Here is a 23,518-nt window from a genome sequence, read left to right as displayed (position 1 = left end):
CGCTTAAATGAAGCACGTACAAATATTTTACAAGCACATTGGAAAGGATGTGTCAGCAGGACTTTAGCTTCATAAAATAAGGGTTAAAACTGAAGGATATAATTCCATATACAAAAAATGACAATGCAGCAGATAAAAGTGGTTCTTGTGACACAAAAAATTGCTTTGTAGGTCTGTTCAGATAGTAGAGTAAAAACAGTGCTTAAATACAAACAATAAAATCCAAGTAACCTATAAAGTGCTAGAATAACAGACTAAAAAGGACAAAAACGAGGACAAAACATTCCAGCTATATTTTGTTGATGCCAATGCCACGCATCCAGTCAGACTCGCAAATTATCTCTATCACTGTTGTACAATATGGATACTAATACATGTGTTGCGCCACAAAATTTTCAGTTTCCCTAGCCGTTCTGTGTCACATTATACAGAGTAAATCTCTATTTCCTTATAGGTAACCATCAAAAAGTGAGCTCAGATGCCCTCCACTGTACATTCTGTACACTGCATTCACAATACAGTTTTAGACTGTTTAAGAAGTCTGATTTTATTCATAAAATCCAGGCCTGCTTGTCTAATTGTTGACAGTTCAAAATATAGAAAATATGCACATTATGTCCTTGGTTTTCATGGTAAATATACAAGGTGGAAAAAAGGTTTATAAAAAAATTATAGATATCTATTTGCAGTGTTGGGTGTAACAATTACAAGTTATGTAATCAGATTACTTTTTTCAAGTAACTAGTAAAATAAAGCATTACTTTTACATTTACAACTAAATATCTGAGGAAAAAAAATTAAGTAGTGCAAGTTACTTTGTTTTTCTCATTTATTGACAGACAACTCTCCTGTCACCATGTTGAGAGAAATCCTAAGTGCAGAGGCGTTGTGTGCGCTGTGTAAACATGATGATTTTAGTTCTAAATGTGAACAAGCATTACTCACTCACCTCACTTGCAAAATCTGTTTCAGTATTACTCAAAATGAATAAACAGTGAGATGCAAACTCAGAATATTACACAAACCTGCAATAATTAAATATATTAAATTACACAATACTTTTTGTATTTAATCTCACTTTATTAACCAATGTATTTGCTGCTGACCTTCGATGATCCTTTTAAACCATACTAATAAGCTAAAATGACTTTAGATAAACATCACGTTTGTGTTTCTTTCTTCCTCTTCTTTTTTGCTGAAGTGTGTTGAACTTTCTTCTTCAATCCAGATGAAGAACATCTCAAAATTGTGAATTTGCATTTGTGAAGGGGCCTTTGCATTTGCCAAATATATATTTTTTGTTGGTATTAAAAAACAAACAAGCAAGCCAGCCCAGGAGAGAAAAAGTAACGCAAAAGTAACGTAACGCATTACTTTCCATAAAAGTAACTAACGCAATTAGTTTTTGGGGAGTAACAACGCAATATTGTAGTATTACTTTCCACAACACGATCTACTAATTGTGCTAGAGTAACGCAAAAGTAACGTAACGCATTACTTTCCATAAAAGTAACTAACGCAATTAGTTTTTGGGGAGTAACGCAATATTGTAGTATTACTTTCCACAACACGGTCTTCTATAATTGTGATAGAGGTAGGCTTCGTCTTAAGAGAATTTGGGTAGATTGATTTTCTTAATAATTATAGTTAGTAATATCCTCCTTTTAAAATAGCTGTATAAGCACACTGTGTACACGAGGGGGGCATGTGAAGAACACGATATTGCCCACAGGCGATGAGGCGAATAACCAACACCCCTATCTGACGCAAGCCCTGTATAAAGCCTTCATTGAGTCATTCAAAGTCAGATTCGTTCTCTGGGGTCTCTTAACCCTTCTATCATCATCAAAAAGTGATTTTACGGGGAAATATTGATAAGGACTACGTTTCAAAGGATCACAAGATTCCCAAAAGAAAGTCTGCGATGGCTTCGACACCCTCTGCCTCAGCCCTGTCAGCTGTTCTCCGGTGTCAGGGGAATATCCTCGCCCGAAAACAGGCCAACAAGAAGCGGTCTCCAGCGTCAGTCTACGGGCTCGGAAGGACAGGTGGAGATTCGGTCAGGTCTTATCTTCGCTCTCTTTGGGGATTCGTGTTTCACAGGGAGCGAGTGGACATTCCCGGAGTTCTGTCCGTTACAGCGCGGGTTGAAACGTCCTGTTCAGGAAAATCATTTGACTCCAAAGATCATCTGCTCAAAAACTCTCCAAAGTTTGACAACAGAATGTTAACTATGAAAGTATCCGGTGCACAGACGAAAGTTATGTCGAACTATGGTTTTGCTATTAAATCTCAACGCTGTAGTGTTTCATCCAAAACCAACCTGGTTCTTCGACTGGATGGCACGCGGTTACGAAAACTAAACTTGGATAATCCATGGACTTTATGTGTTTGTGTGGTTTGCGCTCAGAGTATAAGCACGCTGAACCGCAGTAGTGTGAATGAATTGTTTTCTCTTGGCTTATTGTGGTATTTAAAGGATAAACTGATATATTTTACAACTGCAGTGTCAGACAGTGTGCGGACACAACCTGGAATATGCAGGATGAACCAGCTTCAACCGGATGTAAGTCAACTCTAATGTGGTTTGAAAAGGTCACACAAGTCAAACCTTTTTTACTTATAATTCTATACAGAACAGATGATTATTATATAGGCTACTATTATATATTGTGTTCTTTTTTATATATTATTTTAAATATAGGCTACTTTAATAGTTTTACAGCATCACTAATACACAAAAAATTGTGATATTAGGCCATTACATAACTGTACTCAATGCTTTAGCCCTAAATGTACAATCAATTCAATTCTAACTTTTAAATAAATCTCCAGATAACACATGATGACATGCTATTCATAATTCAGAAAAAAGGAGGATTTTCCTACATAAAATGATTGACTGTTGAATGAAGTTGAATTAAGAGGTTGCTGCTGCATAAGCAATATTAATGAATTATATAGGCTACAAGAGTTTAAGAAATGACTGCTTTTAGCATGCTTTATGCAATGATGATGGCTATAATACTATAACAATACTATCTTATTCTTTTGTAGTGTGATAAGTTGAGTGGGTGTGTCAAATGCACCTCTGAACATCATGGAGATCAAGGAGCTGATCCTGGGGAATGAGTCTTCTGCTATAGACCACCACATGACAAGCACTTCACACAAATGCACTTTCATAACCATGACAGAAAGATAGATAGATATGTTCTTTTATGCACTTCAGCTTTGTGGGATATACTGCAGTGTTTTATACAATTTATACCTTTGCCAGTGTTTTTGCATCATCATTTTCCCTTAAGGATAAAGAAATTATATATAACTGCTATCTATGAGCAGCCTTTATGATCAGATACCTGATGCTGTAAAAAAAAAGTTGCTTATTTAAATTTTTTTTAAGTACAATCATTTAAACTTAAATTACATTAAACTGACTTAAATAAGTTGAATCTTGTATAACTTATAAATTATTTTTGAAAATTGCTTAACTTATTTTGATGAGTTATAACATATGTTATAACTTATTGATCATATCATTTTTTTACAGTGTGCATGTTTGACTTTGTGTCTTAATAAATAGGCCACTTGTTAGTGTGCTGATATCAATTGAAATAGCATTTTTGCTCCTGTGATTGTTTTCTGGATGATTGTGAGACTGTCAAACTTTATTTACAAGAGTCACAGCATGCTATGTGTATAACTATTAAGCAAAATTAAAGTTAATTATTAAGAAACAAGACTAAATGACTCCATTCTCTCTTGAAACAAGACCACAGCATTCACCTTTTAGCCTAGACCAATAGCCTATTTCCAAATTATATTTGCAATGCATATATATATATATATATATATATATATATATATATATATATATATATATATATATATATATATATATATATATATATATATATACAGTGCCGGCCCGAGCCTTTTGGGGGCCCTAAGCAGAATTTGATTTGGGGGCCCCCTCCCACCACGCGGAGTCACCTGTGCTTGACGATTATTGACACAGTGTCACTCTATAATGTTACATTATAAATTAATACAATGAGGTTATGTATTAATACAAAATAAATAGCCTACTTAATAAAAAATAGATACTTAAATAAAAATGTTTTAACTTTTTCTTTACTCTTTTACTAACTCTTTGAAACTTCTGAAAACAAACTGTCAAAAAACATATAAAAAAAAAATTATTTGCAAAATATCCTCCAACGTTTTGCAACCCTTTGCAGTTTGAATGATGTCTTATATGAACATGACGGAGTATGTGTTTATGTTTCCACTGTTCGATCGCGTCTGCGCCTCACACACACACACACACACACACACACACACACAACATAGGCTATTCCAGCACTGCAATCTTGACATCGCAGCCTGTTCGTTATAGCCGTAATAAAAAAAAAAAAAATAGTCAAACTAACATATAAAAATTACACTGCTCTTTTTAAATAGTCAGTAGTAGCCTACAATTCGTACCATTCAGTGCTGCGTAGCCTAAGCACCGCTCCACTGTGATGTTTCCAAGCACATTTTTGCGCATGTGAAGAGAATGATTTTTTCCCTCGATATTGGATTTCAAGCACATTTTTGCGCTTGTGAAGAGGATGATTTTTTCCCTCGATATTGGAACGTAGGTGAAGTACAAAGAAGCCTATAATAAATAATAGTTTACCATCCAAATCCATCGCGAATGTTGAAACATTTTGATTCTAATGAGAGAGATCCGCTTTCACTTTCGCTTTAAATTATTTCGTTTTGGCTTGTTTATAGTTATTTTTTTATTCTTGTTCTGTTCTGAATATCATTAAATTTAAAGGATAAATCATTGATCAAATCAAATTTGTGTGAAATGGCTTAACATTAGGCTACCGTGACTTTGCGCACGAATTTTCTATGCACGCGAGGTTATGCGCATATGACTCAAACACTGGCAGACACCGCAGCAGTTGTAGGCAGGTATATTGATCATGAAATCAGAATTTTCTTGTCTTGAATTATTAATCCATTCATTAATTTATGTCACTTGTTTAATTTAATTAGGCCTAATATGTAAAAAAAAAAAAAAAAAAAAAAAAAAAAAACTCGCTTGGGGGCCCCCTGGTGGCGAGGGGGCCCCAAGCAGCCGCTTAGTTCGCTTATGCCTCGGGCCGGCCCTGTATATATATATATATATATATATATATATATATATATATATATATATATATATATATATATATATATATATATATATATATGCAAATTATATGCTATATATATGAATGTGAGTTCCATTTGCATGTTATTAATCAATCCTTCAACAATGCTATTTTTTGTGTTCAAATACTATACTCTAGACAAAATGAATGTGGCTCAACAGAGGAGTTGCTTCTATTATGTTCTTGACTTTACAGGTCAACTCAATATCAGGTTTACAGTGACTGTGGGACGATTCCATGATTTACAAAAATTCACAAGTACCGATTTATGGCGGACACATATGCTTTTCTAATTGAGGAGGCCACCTGGTTGCTCTTGTAATAAGATCCTCAGTCACCAGAGACACTGCTAATAAATTTCGCAGGATCAGCATTAAAACCATGACGCCTTATACAGCCACGTATCTAGAGGTCGAAACCTTTTCTCTAACCTTTCACCTTTCATGCACACAAAGAAAATGCGTTTTATGTACACGTATCTCTTCATTAAGGTAAACACAGTAGAGGGAGGGACTTCCTAAAAATGACGCCACCCGGAAGTCAAGTCAAGAACTCTATTACATTCTTGAGCGAAGCTTGAAGGGTAAACGCGAAGGAAGTTTGCTGCGCTTCAAATGAAGGATTATTCAACGTCTAATCCACACCGGAGTCAAATAAATGACTTGGATTAGTTGAAATTGGACATAATCTTTGAAGCGACGGAAATATGAGCGTATGCAGACGGGAAACATGACAGAGTATGAGTGCGCGTTGACTCGTGTAAGTCAGATATGTTGGCGTTTTTACGCAACATTGTGTTGCTTAACTCATCTCTCATGGGTGATAAACAGGTTGGTTTAGTTACTGTTAGGCGGTTGTGGTTGAGGGAGTTCTGGGTGAGCTACAGGTGAGATTATTGATCGACGGACGAGCCTGCTTGATAATGTTGCGTTACCATATTTGCACATACTATACAATGAAAAGGTACATTTCGACATACATTTTCAACCAATAACAGTGACTAATTAAACAACAACAACTTTAATGCATTTTGAAACTGATCTTAGTATAACTAAAAGGTGCACTGTATAATAATCATGATAAACTCTCATAATGTAGTTTACAAATACATTAGGTTTAATTTAGCCTATATATGCTCTAACAAGTCACAGTTTATTTTCCATCATTTTCAATCACAACTTAACTATTTAAATATTTATTAAGTAGAAGTCAAATTAGTTGCAGTTAAATAACAGATTTTGAAGTACAAATATGTGATGTAGTCTCTCAATTAATATGAAATCATAGAACATAGTGTATAATAATTATACAAAATGTTTAAAATAGGATTACACTGCAGGACAACACTGTCACGGCTTCATATTAAATACTCTAATGCATGGATTATCAGAACAACACTGATCATTTTTAACACTGAATTTTTTTCTCATTTTCATTTAATTTAACTCGATGTAGTAAAAGAACCCAAAACCAAAGTAAAAACTACATAGACATCTTAAAACTCACTAAAACACTAATCACGAAAACTATGCGAAAATATATGAAAATAATACAAATTCAAAATATTATCTTAGTGATACTAAAATAACGTGTATCCCTTGTACAGGATATTGTTTCTGAGTGGAAGTAATTGCTGTATAAGGAAATTTGTAGAATATTCAAAATAAAAATTAAGTAAAAAAAAAAAAAAAAAAAAACGTGTACCACACGTCATTTGAGATTTCAGTGAATAGGCTAATGTGTGGAAGGTGAAAATGTACCACGCTGTAAATAAAAACTATGCTACACATAACTATAAAAAAAAGATAGACCACCTTGACTAAATTAAGTGTTTTGCATTAAATTAAACGTTTTTATGTACACAGAACAAATCCACTCAAACTGTGCACCAGTGAAATGCAAAAAAAGGGGACTTCTTTCCATTGTAATCTGTTGTTTGTAACATTCACACCTGTATGCAAAAGTGATTCAAATGAGAAAAATACTGAAGCTTTCTCAGCTGTTTGGTTGTAAAACTTGAATTTAATATACTGATTCTGAACAGTTGGATAAACATGACCTTTTCTCTGTTTATCTTGCTTATTTTACAGGCTCTGCTGAAAGTCACTGTGCCACTTTGGACCGTAATACCTATATCACAATCCTGAAACCTGGAATATGTCTTATTTTCACCTTCTGATAGTTTAATGTTACAAATTTCTTTTAATTTTGTGACAACTGACTGAAAAATATCATGCGAAGCATGTGAAAAAAATCCAAAGATCTACAAGACTCTTCTTGGCCATCCATCCATCAAACCTTCCTGTTCTACATGTCCGCTTTATATCTCCATCCATTTCTTCCTTCCTGAATCCTCTGTCCCATCACGCATCAGGCCATGCTCCCCAAGAGAAGTTCTCTTATCATTTTTGGTGCTTTTATATTTGTAGCTTGGAATGTCATTCTTATTTTTGTCTTCATGAGACGCCCTTCCAGTCAAGGGTCTCTGGACAGCCATGGGGAACCTGGTAACACTGGGGACGGAGCCGGAGGAGGCAAGTTCGCAAATATAATGAATGAGGTGATGCGCGTAGCTGACGCATTTGAAGCTGAACTTGAATCGCAGAGGAAGATCCTATTGCAAATCCAGAACCAGTGGTCAGTTTGGGAGGACAAAGGCGGTGTGACAGCTGCTAATCAAAATGTAGAACATTCATCTCCGGTGGTCATCCCTATTTTAGTCATTGCCTGTAATCGTGTGACAGTGAAACGCTGTCTCGACAAACTCATTGAGCACCGACCGTCGGCCGAGCTCTACCCAATCATAGTGAGCCAGGACTGCGGACACGCAGAAACATCTGATGTGATCGCCTCGTATGGCAGTCAGCTGACCCATATCAAACAGCCTGATCTTTCAGATATCTCAGTACCCGCACAGCATAAGAAGTTCCAGGGTTACTACAAAATCTCACGGCATTACCGTTGGGCGCTCAACCAGGTTTTCAACACCTTTTCGTACTCAACGGTTGTCCTTGTGGAGGATGATCTGGAGGTAACTTCCTTTTAATGCATGTTGTTTGTATAAAGTCTGTCATTAAAGGAACAGTTCATCCAAAATTCAAAGATGATACACAAGGGGATTTTTTTTTTAAGGCTAATACTTTTTTTTTTTTTAACCATGCAATTACAGCGAAAGGAGACTGAATTTTTCAAGCTTCAATAAAACTGTAAAAGCATAAAAAAGTATCTTGAGTAAATGATTGCTAAGACTCATGCGCTATATGTAAAATCTTGTGAAGTCATGTGTGTGCACAATTTATTTATGTAAGTTTATATATACCTCTAAGTCATATTCACACACACATATATGTATACATACTGTATATATACAGTAGTCAACATTTGAAGTGGCTCACCCGTTGACAAGAACGGGTATTGTTCAAAATTCATGTATAACTGAATGGTTTTGATTGGTTCTGAATGGTTTTCGTATAAATATGTGTGTGTGTATATATATGTTTTGAATATATATATATATATATATATATATATGTTTTGATTATATATATATATATATATGTGTATATATAATCAAAACATATATATATATATATATATATATATATATATATATAAAATCAAAACATATATATATATAATCAAAACATATATATATATATATATATATATATATATATATATATATATATATATATATATATATATATATATATATATATCAAAACATATATATACACACACACACACACACACACACATATTTATACGTATTCACTGAAAATGTTAATAGCTGTCCTATTAGTATCAGGAGGAGAAGTATCTAATAGTTTAATAGATTACTATCTAATAGAATCAGTTCACTGGAGGAGAAAATTTTCAGTGAATAATTAGCTAAATTTCCTCTTGATTCTGACACAAAGCCATTGGTTAACTACAGAAGACTTGGCATATACTTTTATAGATGCTTTTTGCATCCTTTTTTGAAGCTTGAAAGCTTCAGCACAATGTTCAGAGTGTCTCCTTTTGTGTATCATTTTGGGGGTGAATTCACATTTTATTTTGTTGATGGTTTGTTCGATCTTTTTTTCACCAGGTGGCCTCTGATTTTTTTGAGTACTTCAGATCGCTTCATCCAATTTTAAAATCAGACCCAACTCTGTGGTGCGTGTCTGCCTGGAACGACAATGGCAGGGAAGGATTTGTGGATCCTGGAAAAGCGAGCCTGTTGTACAGGACAGATTTTTTCCCAGGCTTGGGCTGGATGCTCACAAAGGACCTCTGGGCGGAGCTTGAGCCAAAATGGCCGGCCTCGTTTTGGGATGACTGGATGCGGCACCCCGATCAACGCAGAGACAGGTCCTGCATCAGGCCAGAAATTTCCAGAACTTTAACATTTGGCAGGAAGGGTGTGAGTTTGGGGCAGTTTTACGACAAGTACCTCCGCTTTATCAAGCTCAATACCGAATTTGTGCCTTTTACAAAAATGGACCTGTCTTATTTAGAAAAGAATAAATATGACGAGAGCTTTGAGAAGGAGGTTTACGGTGCTCCGGTTGTCACCGTGGAAGATTTGCTGAGTGGGAAACTGTCTGGGTCTGGTCCATTTCGGGTGCAGTATTCAAGTCCTGATCGTTTTAAAACATTGGCTCGCAGTCTTGGCATAATGGACGACCTGAAGTCAGGAGTCCCACGAGCTGGGTATAGAGGTGCAGTTAGTTTCCTTTTTCGTGGAAAGAGAGTCTATTTAGCTCCACCTGCTGGTTGGAGTCAATATGATCCAAGCTGGAGTTGAGGTGGGCTGTGCCTACATCACAATATTTCTTTTTTTTTAAGGTACGAAATACATGAAAATAATATAGCATGTTATCTGTTACCATCATTCCCTTCACAGCATTCATGAGAGTAATTGTCTTAAAATTCCATTGTGCTGCTTCATGATGGAAAAACTTCCAGAGGGGTTTCAGGACGAAGATAAGATGATACCAAAGACAATAACACGATTAATTGATCACTCAGACGGTTTCCTCAGGTTTCATTATTTGTGTATATAATGTCAACTAGGATTTACGTGAGAACTTTTAGTCGCTTCATTAAACTGACAGATTAGACTTAAATCTTATCCTGACCAGTTATACATTTATCACACAAAGTATATTTGTTTAGGAACTGAAAATGAGAGTAAAATATGATTAAAAAAGTAACACTTATTTTTTTAAAACTGTGAATACTGTTCTAAGTGCCTTTAAATATTGTATGTTTCGATTCACTTCTGTGTACTGTCTTTATTATTAAATCATGTGTATGGTTTATAGCATTGTGATTGGAAAATGTTGAGAAAAAACACATTATGTTTTGTGTTTTACTTATATACTGGGATTTTTGAGAGGACAATAAATGTTTTGTTAAAGTTAATCTAATGCCTCATTTTTTATAATAAATAAATAAATAAAAATGATTATTATTAGCCACACAAAAGACTCATTACATACGTAAATGCGCACCCACGCTATTACGTTACTCGCAGTTACATAACGTTGACTACAGTAGCCCATAAAGTCCTAAAAGGTTTGGTTTCGCGTTTTCTATTTACCTGACTTGAGTAGGCTATCTCTCATTTCGAATTATTGAATGGTGGAAGCAGTTCGGTGTTAGCCATGGGGTAAATTTGTGATAAATTAATGGACTTTAGGCGATTTTTGGTCATGTAATCTCCATATTACCTTTCATGGAACTTTTAAACTCGTCAATCCGGTTTATTTATTTCCTGATAGTCATTTGCATTAGCGAGAAAGCTAAACTACCATAGAAATGAAGAAAGGCAAAGACATTTAAAATATAGACAAGGCAAGTTACCTCTCTTTTTCGCTTTCGATCTGATAGTTTGCGCCTTGTTAATCGGCAACATTTGATCTCGGATATCTGAAGAGGCCTGTAAATGGATCCAGCGGCTTTGCGTGAAAGTCCTGCGGGTTCAGGAGCAACTTCAGTGGAGGAGAGAGGAGGAAATGAGGCGGAGGAGGAGGTGACTGAGGACGGCAGAGAAGCTGATGGGGAATCCGAGGAAACAGAGATGGAGAGGAAAGACTGCGAGAAATCAACATGTCCAGATGAAAACTCGCTCACCGAGGAGGAACTGGATCCCAGAATACAGGTAAACTGACATGTTAAAGTTCTGAAACAACACTGTTCATTGATGTTATTTAGCCTATTAATATTTTTTAAAACGCTTTGATCCAAAACCAAGCCGTCCACGAGCAAGCTATTAAATATCTTGTATCTCTTTAGCAAATTCTTAATTAATTAACAAATATATGTGCAACAGATTTGAAGTTCGTGTACGTTAAGTTATGAATGTATGTAAATAAAAAAATTCTTGACATTTCTGGTTCAATGTGCACTACAATCAAACAGTTAGACAAACATGTTTGTTCTTTATTATTACTATTTTCATTATTATGTCATAAAATCACCTGTTATATTATATATTCTTTATATTCCCTTTGCTTCCTAGATTCACCATCCCCACTTTGGGCATTATATAATAATAATAATAATGTTAGTTATTATAAAGTTTTACTAAATGTATTTTAATGAAGTTATTATAATCTCAAAAAATCTTTGGTTTCTGGGTCACCCTTATTTTGTATTGAACCACAAACCTTTAAGTCAACACTGAAGATTAACCGTTGTGCGTCTGTCATCTGCTGTGTTTGTGTGTCTAGGAGGAACTAGAGCGCCTGAATGAGGCCAGCGAGGAGATCAACAAGATGGAACTGGAACTCCAAGTATGTGGAAGTTCAGAATGCTTTTGGGGGAAAATGGTTCTTCTTACTTCAGAGACATTTGGAACGGTTTTGTGCTTTGAAAGGCATAGTTCACCCTGAAAAAAAAAAAAAAAGCTCATCATTTTGGCTACTCACCCTGATGTTGTTGTAATGCAGTATATTGTTGTTTTTCGGACAACAAAAGGAGAAAATTTACCGCTCGTTAGGGCTGCACGATTTGGGGAAAATGTCATATTGCGATAATAGAGGTCAATATTGCGATTGCGATATAATAAACAAATGGTTTCATGAGTCAACTTGCTTGGTTCTCAAGGAAAGTAAATGCACACACAGATTAGTGATAATCTGGCTAAAGAAAAAAGTTCTTTAGTCAAGAGCAGTGAGTGTTTTTCTTTGTTCCCTTTGTTCTTTGATTAACTTTAGCGACAGATATAATTAGTGGCTACTGTGTACTGTCCCTTTAAGACCAGCCGCTGCTGTCAGAGACGCGGATGATCTCACACGCGCCTCATTCTCTCACGAGTCACAACTCTTCACGTTCATCAGACTACTCTTATGTTATGAAGATACTCGACAAAAAGACATTTTGGCATAATTGTGTGTGTTATTGTTCGTTCAAGCTCGAAAGAGAACTGTATTCTGGCATGCTGTTTTGTGCGCACGCACGATATTAGCACGAGTCTTTCTGTGTGTCACAGTCAGGACATTCACAGGCAGCGCGTTCGTTTTTGGCATACATGTGTGTTGTTCGTTCTACCGCGAAAGAGAACTTGATACTGGCGGTCTGTGATCTATGGGTCGTGTGTGTGTGTGTGTGTGTGTGTGTGTGTGTGTGTGTGTGTGTGTGTCAGGAGGACATTCACTGACAGCGCGTTCTTTTTTATCTTATCGCGCATGAATGGTTTAAAAGCATTTGCATGAATAAGAGTGGGATCATAACACTAGCCAAAGGATGCCAAACATTAACAGATGCTGCGTTAATTGCGTTAACAGCGCTAATTTGTTTATTTAATATAAAATCGCAGCATTTTGCGTCATATAATCGCGTAGGCTTGACATCGCGATAGCGATACGATTAATCGTGCAGCACTACCGCTCGTGCTCATCCATATATCGACCAGGATTAAAGGAGAACTCCGGTCAATTTTAACATTGAGCTAATTTTTTTTGTACATTTGGAGTGCTGTCAATACAGAGAGCAACGACACAAATCGGTGTTGCCTACACCGTGTTATCCTAAAATTTGCACCCTGTTGACTTCAATGGGGCAAGTTTTAAACCTGCTTTTAGCCTCTTAACATCCTTGATGTGTCATTACAAGTGCACAGGTCATGTGAGTGATTCCTTCAGAGTGAACACGAGTGAATCTGACTGCAGTAGATGTGAAAGATATGTATAAAAATGATGTTATTTAAGCCAGCGGAAATACCTGTGTTTACATCCTGTTTTCGGTTGAAGTCCAAAGTAGTCGATTGCCGAGTTCACGCGTATAGGTTTAGTTACCTATGATCACGCGCGTCGTCAATCGACTACTTTGGACTTCAACCGATGTATCTTTCACATCTTTCACATCTACTGCAGTCAGATCCACTCGTGTTCACTCTGAAGGAATCACTCACATTTTCTGTGCACTTGTAATGACACATCAAGGATGTTAAAGCTCCAATATGTAGGAATTTTGTAATAAAATTTCCAAAAATAACTTGCACAGTGTGATATATTTCCTCCAGTTGTGTACTTACAATATCTGAAAAGTCTCCAAAGATTTTTTATTTCAGAGAAATTCCGATTTTAAATAACTGGCCGTCCCGGAAAAGAAATGTCGCGCCTCAGTGACGCAATATCCCTTTTTTCCGGTGTGGACCATGGGATATTCTACCACACCGGATTTTTTTTTTTTTTTTTTTTTTTTTTTTTAACAACAACTTTATTGAGTTTTTTTTTCTTATCACAATAAACAATAAAGACGTCTGACAAAGAATAAAAAAATAATAAAATAAAAAATATGACCCACCACACCGGAATATCGCAATAATCGCATGGTCAAATGCGGAAGTGGTGGTTAAAGCGTTATAGCCATAGACTGTATGGTTATAGCTGTTATGGATCACGAACTCTTTGGCGAGTATTGAAGTGCCAACAAAACGAAAGCGTCCATACTCGGATACACTCAGACTGTGTGACAAACGGAGGAATAAAACCCAGATAAATATCGGCAGGCGTTTTCGAGATGGAGAGAGAGCTGCGCGTCAATCTTGGACTTGACCGAGACTCTGGTCTCGCGAGTGTATTGATAGACAGGTAAGACATGCAACTGTCAATAATAGCACTTATAAACAAAGTTATATTGCTCTTTGTACTTTGGTAAGGTTTTTATCACGTGTGGTGACCGAGCTTATGGCAGTACAAATACAATCGGATATGATGTTAAAAAAATATATTTAGTCATTACTTGCAAATGTTCGTTCAAATTTACTTTTAGATATTGGTTTGAACACGTTACACAACACGGCATTAACCATAAAAACGTAAAACTGCACAACATTAACCAAACAAATCATTTGACAAATAGCTGTAAGTTGTAACGGGATAATATAGCATAACATTTCACGTTCCTTGCAGTTCATTAATTATGATGAAATAAAATAATACGATCAGACATACAGGTAATACAAAAACGAATAAATTACCTCATCCGTGATCATGATTCATTAATTCCATGTAGATATATCGCTAGATACATCTCCCATCGTCACCTCCTTCATAGCGTCATCAAGCTTCGCCTTTGTTATTGTTGAAACTGCGCCCTCTTGTGGTCAAATACCAAAGTCGCATACTGGAGCTTTAAGAGGCTAAAAGCAGGTTTAGTACTTGCCCCATTGAAGTCAACAGGGTGCAAATTTTAAAAATAGAATAACTCTGTGTAGGCAACACCAATTTGTGTCGTTGTTCTCTGTATTGACAGCACTCCAAATGTACAAAAAAATTTGCTCAATGTTAAAATTGACCGGAGTTCTCCTTTAAGGTTTAAAAAAACAAGCAAAAGTTTCACAGAATGGTCCCAGGCAGCAATGCAGTATATTCCTAGTGTTCTGGGGGTATACAATAGGGTTTGGCAAAAAACAAACCAAAATTGGAAGTATTATTGTTATTATTAATACATTATTATTAATTAATGAAAAATTATTAATGAAAATCCTGACTTTGGATGGTCTTCTGTGCACGGCTGCAAGTTCATGGGACTCTATTACTCGACCAAAAAAACAATCTGTGTACTTTCTTCAATGAGTTGATCATCTCCAGACCCAACTCTATTAGTCCAATGACAGAATGTGAACGTGAAGATGTGAACGCGATAACTTCTTGTTACGAAGAACAAAATGGATGTGGGTTGTTTTTCATGTCGTGTTTTTATTTATCTTGATTTCTCACAAATATGCTTTCTGGCCAAGTCAGAGTGAACTGCGGCACTAAAAGCTTGACACTTTTAATCAAGAATGAATACACTCAGTGTACATGATTATAATCTCAGGTTTTAGATAGACTTTACTCGGGATGCACTCGGCAACCTTTCTGCTACTAGCCTAGCTTGATTATTAAACATTAAGCAACACATAGTGTTATTTTAGTATCATTGAGATGCTATCATAGTTTTTATTAATATTCTGAGTTAGGTTTTATTTTTATATTTAGGTTTTATTTTTATATTTTGTTTTCATTTTAATGTTAAAGTTTTAATAATTTTAATGTGCCCCTTTAATTTGTTTATTTATATATATATATATATATATATATATATATATATTTATATATGTCTATGTAGTTTTTATTAATTTTATATCAGTTTTAGTACATCAAGATAAACTAAATGAAAATGGGAAATGTTGCCTTTGCAACTAGCTGAAATAAAGTTTTTAATTTTATTTTTATTTCAGTTAACATTTATTTTATTTCAAGTAATAAAAAAATAAATATTTTATGGTTTAATCTTAATTAGCCTACCTATAATAATAACCACCCTATATAAAGCAGATACGATTATGATTTTCCCTCTCTTGGATGCCAAACAAGATTAACTGTAACGATTGATCTTGCTTGATACACACGCTTTATTTATTATTAACTTGTTGTGAATGGTATGCGTCTATTTTTGTTGTCAGGAGTTTCGGTCCAGCCACAGGAGGATAATGAACGAATCTGTGCTTAAACTCAAGGCCAAAAGTTCAGAACTGGGGTCCTGCATCGAGAAGGCCAGGCCTTACTATGAGGCACGCAGGAAAGCAAAGGAGGTACCCAGGCACACACTCTCTGTTTAGCCTTCCGGAAAAGGCCTGTGTTCCAAGGGCTGTCCTCACAACCTTCACCTGATAAAATCCTATTGTCTCTTCAATACAATATGGTTGGTTTCACTCTTCTTAGGCCCAGCAGGAGACCCAGAAAGCCGCGCTCAGCTTTGAGAGAGCGGTGTCCATGCACTCGGCTGCTCGAGAGATGGTCCATGTGGCTGAACAGGGTCTCACTGCGGTCAAGACGCTGGATCCAACCTGGCAAGAGATGTTGAATCATGCTACCTCAAAGGTATGCCACTTTCCCTCAGCTTCTCTTATCAAGTGGTATCAAGCAGTTAAGTCTCTAACCTTGAACTTTGAGCATGTTTTCTTACTGAGTCGACTTGACAGAATCATGTATCATAACAGCATTCTGCATAATTTTGCAAGTACATACATACTATACATATGTATATGTATATATATATGTGTGTGTGTGGGTATATTTCATTGCACAAACAAAAGCCTGTTTATGTACATAACAACATGTAACAAATGCACAATTAACCCCCCATATGACCCATAGAATCTGCAAGTACAAAGAGAACAAGGTCCAGTTCAAAAAACTTTTTCTGGGGTGTCCAGGTGAACGAGGCGGAGGAGGAGCGCATGAAGAGTGAACGCGAGCACATGCGTGTCACCCAGCTGTGTCAGGAGGCCGAAGCCCGCGTGCAGGAGCTGCAGAAGTCGCTGAAGAGATCCATCATGAAGTCCAAGTCTTACTTCGAGCTTAAGGCTCAGTTCAATGACATTCTAGAGGTGTGTTGCGATCTCATTACAGTTGCACAGTGGGCTCCAGAAATATTGGCAGCCTTGGTAAATATGAGCAAAACTGACAGTGAAAACTTCTCCTCTTAGTTTTTCATTCAAGATATTCACAATAAATCTAAGCTTTAATTAAAGTCGAACAATTGTAAGAAAGAAATTCTTTTCCCCTGAAATATATGTACAATTAGCGGCACCCGATCATGCAATACTTTGTGCGACCTCTCTTTGCCCAGATGACAGCTATGGATCTTCATATTGAATCTTCATATTATTCAGGCTGATAAACATATGCAAGAGATCTGAGAGCATTCCTCCATACAGAATCTCTCCAGATCCTTCAGATTCAGAGGTCCATGCTCGTGGACTCTTTTCTTCAGCTCATCCAACAGGTTTTTTATGGGGTTTGAGTCAGGGGACTGCTATGTTCTACGATTTGTCCAGCTCAACAACCTTTTGTCACACATCATTACTGGTCTTTCCCACAGTGATGGATGACTATAGGAATTGTCCCTTCATATTTAGAGCCCAATGAAACAGGAAGTCATCATGACTTAACACTTATGTATTCCTGATCACTAAGTTGAACTTAAAAGTATTCCATATGAATGGGAATATAGTGGTAATTGTGGTATAAATATTTTGGAGAAAAAACATTTAATTTATCCCTCATTTATATTTTGTTTATATTAACTATAATTAAAGGTTAGATTTTTGTGAATAATTAGAATGAAAGATATAAGAGGAAAAATGGAAAAAACAAACACTCATATTTTGTCAGTTTTGCTCATATTTACCAAGGATGCCAATATTTGTGTTGCCCACTGTATAGTGTTGGTGTTGAAAAATATGGCCATGCCTACTAAAATTGAATGAATAGATTAACCAAAAATGAAAATCTGGTCATCATTTACTCGCCTTCATGTCCTTCCAAACCCATATTACTTCTTTTTTTTTTTATATATAATTTATTTATTTTTTTAATACATAAAAGCAGTCCATAAATGACTTTTTGCGCAATATTCCAAGACTCCTGAATCACTAAAATAGCTTTTTATTTAATTTTTCATTCTATTTTATTGTAATGTTATTCATATTTTTTGTCATTTCCCCCCCCCCCATTTTTAGTCATTTCGTTATGTGCTTTTGTCATTAAAAATATTGCTGTTTGGGTTTCAGTTATTTTAATTTCAGTTTTATTTATTATTTATTTCCAGTTAATAATTTTCAACTAAGCTTCAACTCAAACTTATTTCAGTTTATTGCCAAGGCAACTCTAACTCTTTTCATTTAGTTTCAGTTTTTAAGCTAATATTTATATTTAATTTTTATTTCAGCTTTATTTCAAATAACAATAGTTTTAGTTAATGATTATAACCCTCAAACAAGCAAACTATTTTTTTTACATTTTACATTTTTTTAACTCCTATTGTTGCCATAGCTCAACATGAAGGTGAGTAAATGATGACAATTTTTATTTAGATTAATATGGTCTATGGATGATTGATTAAGATGTACTATTCACCATTCACAGTTAAAGTGTGTGAACTGAACATAGTCAAAAATGTTTTTGTAGGAGCACAAGTCAAAAATTTTAGAGTTAGAGAATCATATTTCCAAAGCCAAGTTGAACTACTCCAACACCTTGCGCCACCTGGAGCAAATCAGCGAGGAGATTCATGCCCAGAGGGAGCAGGAGCGACCAAAGGACGGACCAATCAAATCGTGCGGTGGGCGGAGCCCTCCTGTAGGAGCAGAGGCAATCAGCAGCACGGGTACCGAAGGCGGAGCTTGTGGAGGCTACCCGAGACCAAGCGATTGGGTGGATGGGAAAGAAGGCGTGACTAATACCAGAGAGTGGGTGGAGATGCATCAAAACTCCAGGTGGGTGGACATGGGAAGAGCTGAGGTGACCAGATCTGGTTCAGACTCTCTTTCCATCGTCAGTTACCAAACCATCATCTCCGATCTTGGAAAGTATGACTCAGTCGAACACCTCGGGCATCTCAGCAGTAACGTCAGTCTCTCAGGGGAGGAGGGGGAGAGAGACGGGATGGAGAACGCTAAAAAATGTCCAAAAAATTTAGACATTTCAGAAGAGTTTCTCAAACAACACATGAGAAGTGTCAGTTTATGAGTGCATCCATGAATGATGTGTTCCTTACACGAGGAGCTTGTTTCTTGACTGACAGAGCAACTCTTAATTATTATTTATTGTTGAGCCTTTTTTATCAGTACTTGAGAAAGACAAAAGAGAATGATGATGATAATAATTATTATTATTTTAAATTATTTTTTTACCCAACCGTCACATGAGAAGTTTGTCCTCCTGTTTGAGTATCTCAAATAAAGTGGTAAATGACTGACAATATTTGCAAGGCTAGTAACCCTGCTAATCAACTTAAATATATTTTTTCATCCTATTAAGCACCTAATATTTTTCTATGCAAATGTATAAAACCTTATTATTATAGTCTCTATAGCTGACATAATGATAAAATGAGGCTTATCGGATTTTACTGACCGCTGATGAACTTTAGTTCACTTGCTGACATAATCACTCTTTAAAGGTAAAATGACATTAATCATAATGTTAGGCTCTAAAATGTCACTGATTATTTCTTTTTATTTGAATATATTAATCCCATGCTGACTTAGAAATAGTGGTTTACAAAAAGCGCTTTGTGCCCCAGCGACACACTGTACACTTTCCAATCAAATCCTATAGTTCTTAATGCACACATGAGGTTTGCTTTGTTCGTCTCATTTGCATTAGTGCACTCCGGCCTTTTTATCAGAAGAAACATTGATAATGACAGAAGTGCAGATTTTGTGAAGTTGGAGAAATGAAGTGATTTTTATTCTCAGTGCAGGGTTTGTAAAACACCCGCTGCTGATCATTTTGATGTTTTGCTGTTTAAGACAATCACTTTTCTACATTTCAGAATTTATTTTCAGTTAATGAATTTCAAGTGTCTTTAAATGCGTCTTTGTTCATTCAGTGTGCTTTATACATCTTGGCTATTTTGATATTATTATGTTTATATTATTGTATTTAACATGTTCTGTGTGAAGATGTGCACAGTGGTGATGTCTGATGGAACAATAAATGTATACGTATGAATTTATATTATTTTGGAGATTTTTTTTAGTTAGGTTTTAGTGTCTACTTTTTTTAAATGCAAGATGGAAATTGAGAAATTAAGATCATGTTGGTAGAATATATATACATACAGTACCTCTCAAAAGTCCGGAAACATTACAATTATCTAAACAATAAGAAAAAAACAACAAAAATTATCATATGTTCACTATGGCTGCATTTTTTTAATGAAAAATTCAGTAAAAACTGTAGTATTGCAAAATATTACAAATTACATTTTTTTTGAGTATACTGTATTTTGAAATGTAATTTATTTCTGTGATGTCAAAGCTGTATTTTCAGTATCATTAGTCCAGTCTTCAGTGTCACATGATCCTTCAGAAATCATTCTAATATGATGATTTGATGCTCAAGAAACATTTATTATTAATATCAATGTTGAAAACAGTAAGTGTGCTGCTTAATGTGTTTTGTGGAAATGGTGATACTTTGGTATCTTTGATGAATAGAAAGTTCAATGAGCAGCATTTATTTTTTAATAAATTTATTTATTAAAGCCTTTATTAAATAGAAAACTTGTTACATTATTTATATCTTTACTGTCACTTTTGATCAATTTAATGCATCCTTAAATGGATAAAAATAAATAAAAGTATCAATTTCTCTCCTTTTTTTAAAATCTTAACACAAATGTTTGAATGGTATCACAATTTCCACAAAAATATTAAGCAGCACAACTATTTTCAATAGTTTCTTGAGCATCAAATCATATTAGAATGATTTCTGAAGGATCATGTGACACTGAAGACTGGATTAATGATGCTGAAAATTCAGTTTTTATCACAGGAATAAATTACATTCAAATTAAAAAGTTATTTTAATTTGTAATATTTTACAGTACTACTGTATTTTCGATTAAATAAATGCAGCCTTGGTTAGCATAAGAGACATCTTTCAAAAACATTAAACTTTTTTTTATTGGTTTCAAACTTTTGACAGGTACTGTACAGTCTGGAGGGTTTAGGTTCAATTAAACAATCAAAATATGAGGAGTACATTATATTGGAATGAAGAATACACTAAACTTGGTCAAAATTATTTGGCAAGAAAGGCAAACTCCAGCATATAATTAAATATCAGTTTTATTGTATTATGCAAAAAAAAAAAAAGGAAAACAAAAAGCTCACAGGAAATAAAGCATACATTGACTACAGTGTAATCAGTTATTAATATTTAGTTGGTTCTCCCTTGTTTTTGATTACAGCAGTCATTGACTCCCTAAACTTAGCGCATGTGTCGTGATTAACTTCTCTACAATCCTCAAAGTTTTTCCCAATGTAAAGATTCTCTGATGGACCTGCATGACTCATCACAATTCAGGTTTATAATTTCACAAAAGGTTTAAGATCAGGGGACTGAGGAGGCCACTTAAAAACTTGATCACTTTCATTGCGAGCAACTTTTAGCCATTTCAATAATATCCTCCTTGGTTGCAGAGGACAGCTTCTTCCATCTAGCCATTTTCACAAAAAATATACAATTGAAATGTGAAACGTGTACATTAGTTTTACACATCTCAAAATGCATACAACATATTTTATATTTAATAAGTTACATTTTAAAAGTGTCTATATATATATATATATATACACACGCACACACACAGCACATTCTTGTTATCCAGGTGTTGTAAATTCAATTCAGGGTTCATCTGCCAGCAATGTCGTTCCTGATTTTAATAAACTGACACCATCAAAAGTGAAAGGGCAGAGAAGGTGCACAGTCCTCTCTGATATGAAAGTGAAGCACCAGCACCAGCAGATGACTGAAATAAGACTTTGACTGTAATTTATTCTCTCTGAAGTCATCCTTGCGCTCTTTCTCTGGCAACTTGTACCATCCTGTCAGTTCTTACACCGCATCTGCTTATATACCTTCCTGACTCCTGAGCTGTTTAGATGCTGATAAAGAAAGAGACGAAAATATTTCACAAGGTTCTGTTTCAAAATCCTTTTCCTTGCACTGGGCAATCTGATTATGACTCTTACCTTTTTACCTTTTCCTGCCTTTTTTAGAATTATAACATTTTATATATTTTCATAATTTATGTTTTGTTTACTGACATCTTAAAGTCTTTCTTTCTTAAGAGTGTACTTGGAACAAGAACATTTTTTTTACTTAAAAAAAAGTAAGTTCTTGTTCTGCCTTAATTTTTAAGTTTACTCAACTCAAAAAGTTGTCACTTAGTACAATTACACATTTCAAGTTGACTGAATTAAAAATTTTAAGGCAGCACGAATACCTATACTTTTTAAGTTGAAATGTTTATATTTTTTTACAGTGTAACAACTAACTGATTATTTTAATATGAGGAACAAGCTCATTCTGACATCACAACAGAATCAACAAAAACTGTCAAAATGGCAAACAGTTGCTTGTTGGTTTATAAAAAAAAAAAAAAAAAAAGTGTATCATAGCAGAAAATCTTCACTGAGAAGGTTATTTATTGGCATCTATGGTTCCATGTAGAACTTTTAACATTCATGGAACCTTTCTAGTGGAAATACGTTCTTCAAATTGTTCTTCATGAGGAAAAAATAACTGTTCACTAAGAGGTATTTTGGGGAACCAAAAATGTTTCTTCAATGGTAGCAACTACACTGAACAAAATTATAAACGCAACACTTGTTTCCCCCCCTTTTTTCATGAGCTGATCTAAAAAATCTAAGACTTTTTCTATGTACACAAAAGACCTATTTCTCTCAAATATTGTTCACAAATCTGTGTTAGTGAGCACTTTTCCTTTGCCGAGATAATCCATCCACCTCACAGGTGTGGCAAGATATCAAGATGCACATTTTAGAGTGGCCTTTTATTGTGGCCAGCCTAAGGCACACCTGTGCAATAATCATGCTGTCTAATCAGTATCTTGATATGCCACACCTGTGAGGTGGATGGATTATCTCGGCAAAGGAGAAGTGCTCACTAACACAGATTTAGACAGATTTGTGAACAATATTTGAGAGAAATAGGCCTTTTGTATACATAAGAAAAGTCTTAGATTTTTTAGATCAGCTCATGAAAAATGGGGGGGGGGGGGAACAAGTGTTGCGTTTATATTTTTGTTCAGTGTATGTGCAAACTCTCTCTTGGAACGTTTATTTTTCAGAGTGTATTAAGGTCTGTGTGCGTGGTGCTATTTATGTTTTATTGATGTGTTATATTATTATGCATTTTGTTCCAGGACATTTATCATAGAACACATGAGATTATATTAAACAATTTAAAACTTAAGAGAACAATTTGCATAGAACTAAAGTTAAA

The 23,518-nt window shown here is 35.2% G+C and overlaps 2 protein-coding genes and 1 long non-coding RNA gene across 5 annotated transcripts; all 3 read left to right on the top strand.

Moving 5' to 3' along the window:
* The first annotated feature begins 1,731 nt into the window (after positions 1–1,731).
* On the top strand, positions 1,732–3,750 carry LOC308693667. The gene is made up of 2 exons (XR_014030500.1): positions 1,732–2,566; positions 3,058–3,750. It is a non-coding gene; the product is annotated as an uncharacterized lncRNA (long non-coding RNA).
* A 1,975-nt stretch (positions 3,751–5,725) lies between these two features.
* On the top strand, positions 5,726–10,623 carry mgat1a (alpha-1,3-mannosyl-glycoprotein 2-beta-N-acetylglucosaminyltransferase a). Of its 3 annotated transcripts, none has more exons than XM_081370233.1 (3): positions 5,726–5,972; positions 7,304–8,244; positions 9,307–10,623. In XM_081370233.1, the coding sequence occupies exons 2-3, from the start codon at positions 7,591–7,593 to the stop codon at positions 10,003–10,005; spliced, it is 1,353 nt and encodes a 450-aa protein (XP_081226359.1). In that variant the 5' UTR covers positions 5,726–5,972; positions 7,304–7,590; the 3' UTR covers positions 10,006–10,623. The 3 variants fall into 3 exon arrangements, with proteins under 3 accessions (XP_081226359.1, XP_081226361.1, XP_081226360.1); XM_081370235.1 differs by having other exon boundaries at positions 5,772–6,176; XM_081370234.1 differs by having other exon boundaries at positions 5,773–6,099.
* Positions 10,624–10,767: 144 nt separating this feature from the next.
* On the top strand, positions 10,768–20,218 carry sh3bp5la (SH3-binding domain protein 5-like, a). The gene is made up of 6 exons (XM_081371264.1): positions 10,768–11,364; positions 11,936–11,998; positions 16,159–16,287; positions 16,418–16,576; positions 16,912–17,085; positions 18,668–20,218. The coding sequence occupies exons 1-6, from the start codon at positions 11,149–11,151 to the stop codon at positions 19,226–19,228; spliced, it is 1,302 nt and encodes a 433-aa protein (XP_081227390.1). The 5' UTR covers positions 10,768–11,148; the 3' UTR covers positions 19,229–20,218.
* The last annotated feature ends 3,300 nt before the right edge of the window (positions 20,219–23,518 follow it).

This window comes from Scardinius erythrophthalmus, assembly GCF_964197995.2.
Source record: "Scardinius erythrophthalmus genome assembly, chromosome: 7".
Classification (NCBI taxonomy): domain Eukaryota; kingdom Metazoa; phylum Chordata; class Actinopteri; order Cypriniformes; family Leuciscidae; genus Scardinius; species Scardinius erythrophthalmus.
This window is presented reverse-complemented; position numbering and strand designations above follow the sequence as displayed.

Bases quoted from the DNA above. Each gene is read 5' to 3' on its own strand.
- mgat1a (XM_081370233.1), top strand. From the start codon at position 7,591: ATGCTCCCCAAGAGAAGTTCTCTTATCATTTTTGGTGCTTTTATATTT. The intron at 8,245-9,306 runs GTAACTTCCTTT...TTTTTTCACCAG, and splicing joins TTGTGGAGGATGATCTGGAG to GTGGCCTCTGATTTTTTTGA.
- sh3bp5la (XM_081371264.1), top strand. From the start codon at position 11,149: ATGGATCCAGCGGCTTTGCGTGAAAGTCCTGCGGGTTCAGGAGCAACT. The intron at 16,288-16,417 runs GTACCCAGGCAC...CACTCTTCTTAG, and splicing joins CACGCAGGAAAGCAAAGGAG to GCCCAGCAGGAGACCCAGAA. The intron at 16,577-16,911 runs GTATGCCACTTT...TGGGGTGTCCAG, and splicing joins TGAATCATGCTACCTCAAAG to GTGAACGAGGCGGAGGAGGA.